This window comes from Pantherophis guttatus, chromosome 10 (assembly GCF_059756535.1).
Source record: "Pantherophis guttatus breed Tessera chromosome 10, ASM5975653v1, whole genome shotgun sequence".
In the NCBI taxonomy this organism is placed as follows: domain Eukaryota; kingdom Metazoa; phylum Chordata; class Lepidosauria; order Squamata; family Colubridae; genus Pantherophis; species Pantherophis guttatus.
The window spans coordinates 26,757,500-26,763,499 of NC_142072.1; the positions used below are offsets into that span (position 1 = coordinate 26,757,500).

Genomic DNA, 6,000 nt, shown 5'->3' on the forward strand with positions numbered 1-6,000 from the left:
TGCCTAATTCTAAAACCATAGTTTTCTCACCAGTGAATAGCATTTTTTTTGAGGATAGGGCCCAGTATTCAAGTTCGTCAAGATCCTTTTGCATCTTGAGCTTATCTTTTAAAGCAGTGGTCCCCAACCCCCAGTCCATGGACCCACATCAGTCTGCAGCATGCCAGAAATCAGGCTGCGCAAACAAGCAAAACCCTGTCCACAGGATGCAGGCAGCACGTGAAACCACATCTCTTCCGGTCTGCAGAAAAACCTCTCCATGGAACTGGTCCCTAGTGCCCAAAAGGTTGGAGACAGCTGTCCTAAAGCGCTGACTCATTTACAGTGAATAATTTTTTTTTTAAATTTGATTTATATGCCGCCCTTCTCCGGAGACTCAGGGCGGCTTACAATGCGCTAAGCAATAACCTTCATCCTTTTTGTATATTTATACAAAGTCAGCTTATTGCCCCCACAAACTGGGTCCTCAATTTACCTACCTTAGAAAGGATGGAAGGCTGAGTCAACCTTGAGCCTGGCGAGATTCGAACCTGCAGTAATTGCAGGCAGCTGGTCTTAATAATGGTGCTTTAGACCACTGTACTACCAAGGCTCTTCATTCTTTTAATGTCCTACAAATTTTAAAAATCTGTTATTGACTTCTATTCCTAATCTATCTTTTACAGTTCTGCTTTTAGTAGGTTGGACTATTTTTTCCTTTTGTGTAAAGACACATGCAAACAATGAATTAGGCAGTTCTGTTATCTCCCTGCTCCCTGTCACCTCCTTGCCATCTTCTCTCATTAGTGGACTGATAGTTTCCTTTTTTGTTTCTATGTGTTGAAAGAAACTTCTAAAATTATTTAAAAGTTATTTGCAAGTCTTTGTTCATTCAGTCTTAGCTTTCCTGACTTTATCTTTGCAGATTCTGGCTATATGCTGGTATTCTGCTTTAGTTATGTTTCCTTCTTTCCACTTTTATACTTTTTGTTTCAGTTCTTTATGCAATCTTGCTGGTTTCTTCTGTGATTTCTTTTTCAATGTACTATGCTAGACTGAGATTTTATATTTTTCAGTATTTCTCAAGTTTGTTTTCCCCTTAACAATTTCCATCCATGAAAACCTTCCCAGGCTCCAAGTTTGTTGAAATCAACTCTTTTAACATCTCTAAGACATTTGTTTGATTTTATTCTATTGCTTGTGTCGGCATTATGTTGAATTCCAATATCACATGATCACTCTCCCCCAAAGTTCCTGTAACTTCAACCCCTGCTATAATTTCATCTCTGTTAGTGAGAATTAAGTCCACTATAGCTGGACTTAAATGGTTCCGTTCTCTACCTGTTGGGAGAAAAAATTGTCTGCTAGGTTCATCAGGAACTTGTTTGATATTCCATTGGTGTAGTTTGTTTCCCAGTTGATGTCAAGGTAGTTAAAGTTCCCCATTACTCTTCAGATTTTGACCTGACCATTCAACAACAAAGTTACAATGGCCTTGGAAAAAGTGTCTTATCACCTATCTTTTTTGAAGTTACAACTGTTGCACATGATCACTCACATTTATGACGATTGCAATTTATAAACTTCCCAGCCAACTTCTGACAAGTAAAGTCAAGTGGAAAATGGAAAATGCATCTTTTTTCTTTTAATTTGATTTATATGCCGCCCTTCTCCAGAGACTCAGGGCGGCTTACAATGCGTTAAGCGATTTTATTTTCCTCTGTACCCCAAAAGACAGTTTGGACTCTGCAGAAAATCCTAAACTGGAAAATTTCCCCAGCCTTCCCTTCTTCTTCAGCCAGATCTGTCTGTCAAATTTATTTGCTTCCCATCTTACTCCAGCAGGGTAACTCTAGGCAGCTTACAATATTAAATTCTATTTTACACTAAGTTTTTTACTAATATGTTATTGCTAGAGTCCCAAAACTACAAACATATATTTAGTCTGGCTTCTTTCCTTCCAAGAGAAGATTGTTTGTTATATTCTAGTATTGGGAATGCCACTGTCAACTCTGCTTATTATTTCAATAAAATAATATCAGCACCTGTTCCATTTCAGGCAGCAGTTCAGCAGAAAAAAGGTCAGAAGAGAGACAAAGAATGGCTGTTAATGCACGCTGTACTTAAGACTTCAGGAACCGCTGCCTTCACTTCCATTTTAGATGTTATTTTCAGAGCATATGGAATAGCGTGCACTTGCATCTATATAATCAACAATCCTGGGGGATAAAAACATTGCAAAAACCTATCGTCCAGTTAAGACAAATTTATTCATTCTGCAGTAATTGTTATGAGGTCTGAGAAAACTATTCTCATTCAGCAACTTAATTTTTTCTGTAACAACCCATTCAAGGTTAACAGTCAATCCCAACTTTTGAATTGTCCATATTCTTATCTAGGCAGAAAATCTGCCACTGACACCCCCCCCCCCCAAGTGTTTTTCTAATTTTCCAAACTACTTTATTGCCTTGGGATTTTTGGTGGTCTCCTATTCATGCAATAATTGGGTTCAACCCTAACTAAACTGTTTTTATAGGGGGGGAAATGCCACATAAATTGCATAGTTTTCATTTAACGACATTGGTCCTTCTGTTAGGTTATGAGACGGGTCAACAGAGATAGCTGCACCCATTTATTTAGTCCTATATTCAACCCTCTGCATTCAACCCTCCCACATTATTCAATGTGTTCAACTGAATTATTCATATCCAAATGTTCTAATGATCCTTTGCAGGATCTGATTTCAGTTCACATAAGCTTGCTTCTTTAGACAGAGTAGGAAAAGTTATCTAGTCTGTGTGACAAACCAGATGTAGAAATGCTTCAGGCAATCAGAAATAGCTGCACTTTTAAGTCTTAAAGGAAATCCAGCCATTTGGCCACAGTCCTCAAAGTCACAAATTGGACAATTTCTGAAGCTGCAACAGCATCAAGGATGTCACCTAAGGGAGAGTCTCTTTGAAATCATAATGGTCACATAAACATTTTACTTTCTTGGCTTGGAAAAGCCTGACAGCACTTCAGTGCCCCCAAGGTCCAATATTTCAGTCCCCAGACACCTCAGCTCTCAATCCATACTTGGATGCCAGGACTTCAAGAGTTTGAGTAAGTGCACTGGAAAAAAAATGAAGAGATAATTACAAAATAGAGCCAGGAAAGGAGGGGGATTCCTGCTGTAATATTCTGGAATGCAATGAGAACTATCACAATACAGTACAATAACTTGGGTTTCCCCAGTCCACAAGGCACGTGCAGAAACGAGAAGCCTGCTTAAGTGCATCTGCTGTACTTCTTGGAGTATAAGATGCACTCCCCCACCCCCCAAAGAGGGTAGAAGTGTTGGTGCGTCTTATACACCGAATACAGCCATTTTTGGCCTCCAGAAACCCTGCCTGCTCATCCTGTTTTTGCCAAAAACAGGCCCGTTTTTCGCAAAAACAGGACGCGCAGGTTTGGGAGGCCTGCAGAATGCTCCTGGGGGGCCTTGGAGGGCAAAAACTTTTTTTTTCTTGTTTACCTCTTCAAAATCTTGGTGCGTCTTATACTCGGGTGCATCTTATAGTCCGAAAAATATGGTATTTTGCATCATCAACTCTTTTGGACCACAAAAATGCTTCCCCTTCATAAGAAGCAAGTGTAAGCTACTTAACAACCCTAAAATAATGTGTTGCTTACCATCCTGGTCGAATAACCTTGTATTTTCCAGAGATGGAGAGGTCAACCACAGTTGAGCCTAGCCGACACTCAGGACTAAAGTCATCCCCAGTTGGACCCCCATCGATGACCAGTGAAAGATGAGGCCAAAGCTCCTGGAATTCCTGAAGAAAAGATACATAAGAAATTAGTTCCTAGAACCTGCTTAGTACACTTCATAGGAAATATTATTGGGGGACGGACGGACAGTAGAAGCCTGGGAAAGGCAGACAGGATTCTGTTCAAAGCAAAAGGTTGAAACTGTGCCTGCCCAATCCAAAAACAGAGAATGTCTGCTAAACATCCCTATTTATTGAGATGTGCAATGGATGGGCACCTCTCCTTTGGAATAACTCCTCCTGGCCCCAAACAAGTGAAGAAAAACATGGCTCTTTTGGAAGCCCTTTGGACTTGAATGTTGTAGAGCTCCCTATGCCAAGAATACTGCATTGTAGGAAGACATGTTGGCCTGTGAACAAAATACATTGTATATGTCTCTAATCTCATGAGCTAGGCTGAAGCCTGAAAATTGTACATAGGGGCTAGGATTAGAGGCCTCTGCTGGTTAGGCCATAACCAGAATTTACTGATATGATAGTTACTCTAAAGACAACCCCTAGGAACTAGGACCATAAAAGGAGATTCGTAAATAAGGGCAGAGGGAGATAGAATTAGTATAGTGGGAGATGTAATGGGGCAGAGATAATGTATTCATTTTAGACACTTTGGATAGGTTGTGACGTCATTATTACTAAGCCAATGAAGAAGAGGTGGGAGGTAAATTTGTACTAGGGAATACAAGGCAAATGTATTGATGATTTAGGGTGTGTCCACTGTACCTGTGTGTGCGTGGTCCACCCGCTTTGCAAAGTGAAGAATAACATTACCATTGTTTTCCCTTGGAAGTTTTGACTGGTGATTATTTCCAAACTAGACAACAAATCCCACAGTATTAATTATTACTATACACTGTGATTATGGCATTGGCAGCTGTTCTTATTTGCATTAAATCAATCCATGAGCAAGAAGGTACAGAGCAAACTTAGGTTCAGTCCAGAACCATAAGATATAAGGCTGGCAAGTTCCAGACCACATCAAGCAAACTTCTCACAAGCAAGCCCTTTTCTATAAAAGCCTGCTGGCCTTAAGGCCAGGAGTGGCTCCAAACATGCTGCGGGGCAGAGCCGTTCTTACCGTGACGGTGAGGCTGCTCGCCCTGTCGCTGACGTTGGCGCTGGTTAAAGCCAGAGGACCGTCACAGGCCTTGGCCAGCTCCCTGACGAAGTGGTGATTGGGGACACGGACGCCCACCAGCTGCAGGAGGGGAAGAGAGACAGGCGCCACTAAAAGGAGGCGCCCGGTCCACCCCGGAGGGGGGAAGGGGGCAACCGCCCAGCCCCAGGAGCGCAGCCCGCCCGCCGCTCACCGGCGTGAAGGGGTTCAGGTCGGCGTTGAGGGCGTCCGAGCGCGGCAGCACCAACGTCACGGGGCCGGGCAGCAGATCCCGCAGCAGCTCCTCGGGCACCGGGACGCGGCAGTACCTGTGTGGGCGAAAAGGGCTCAGCGGCTGGGGCGCCCTCCCTGCCGCTCCCCGCCGCTCCCGGCCTCTCCCGGCCCGCGCACCTGTGCACCTGCTCGACGTCGCCCAGGCAGATGGCCAAGGGCTTACCAGCGGGGCGCCCCTTCAGCCGGTACAGGGCCTCGACGGCTGCCGAGTTCTGCGCCAAGCAGGCCACGCCGTAGACCGTGTCGGTGGGCACCGCCACTAGCCCGCCCTCGCGTAGAACCGCCGCCGCCCGCGCCCGCGCCGCCTGGCCCGCCGCCCCGGCCAAGCAGACGCGCCGCTCGGCACCCGCGCAAGAAGGGAGTGGCCGCCCCCGCGCCACCGGGCCCGTCAGCATGGCCCACAGCCCCCACCGCCCCAAGCCCACCGGCATCCGCGGGCTCTTCCGGCGCCGGTTACGCACTTCCGGCGCGCCGGCCGGCCGGCCCCACCACCGAGAGGCACGACCAGAGCGGCGCCTCGGCATCCTCCCCCATCCCGGAAGAGGTGATGCCCGCCTAGCCGGAGAAAGGCGCCGTCGAGTTCGACTTTTCAGGCTGCCTGGCGACTTATTTCCTATTTTCCGCCGGGGAACAGCCGGGAGTTCAAGGGCTCTGTCTGTCGGGTGACGCTTTGCCGGCTTTGATGCCTCTTCAGAAAGTTACATCGGTTTTCCTCCGTCCTTGCAATCCGAAGAGCATCACAGCGCCGGGTAATTGGGGAAGCCAGAGAAGGGCCGAAGGAGCCACGGGGTCTTTCGCTCCTTATGCTAGAAGCCTCTCGGC

General features: G+C 46.0%; 1 protein-coding gene across 1 annotated transcript; it reads right to left on the reverse strand.

The window, feature by feature from the left end:
• Positions 1-2,230: 2,230 nt before the first annotated feature.
• On the reverse strand, positions 2,231-5,649 carry YRDC (yrdC N6-threonylcarbamoyltransferase domain containing). The gene is made up of 5 exons (XM_034413321.3): positions 5,296-5,649; positions 5,099-5,213; positions 4,867-4,986; positions 3,655-3,797; positions 2,231-3,093 (listed from the first exon to the last, which is right to left on the reverse strand). Exons 1-5 carry the CDS (start codon positions 5,607-5,609, stop codon positions 3,024-3,026), a joined length of 762 nt encoding a protein of 253 aa, XP_034269212.2. The 5' UTR covers positions 5,610-5,649; the 3' UTR covers positions 2,231-3,023.
• Positions 5,650-6,000: the final 351 nt, after the last annotated feature.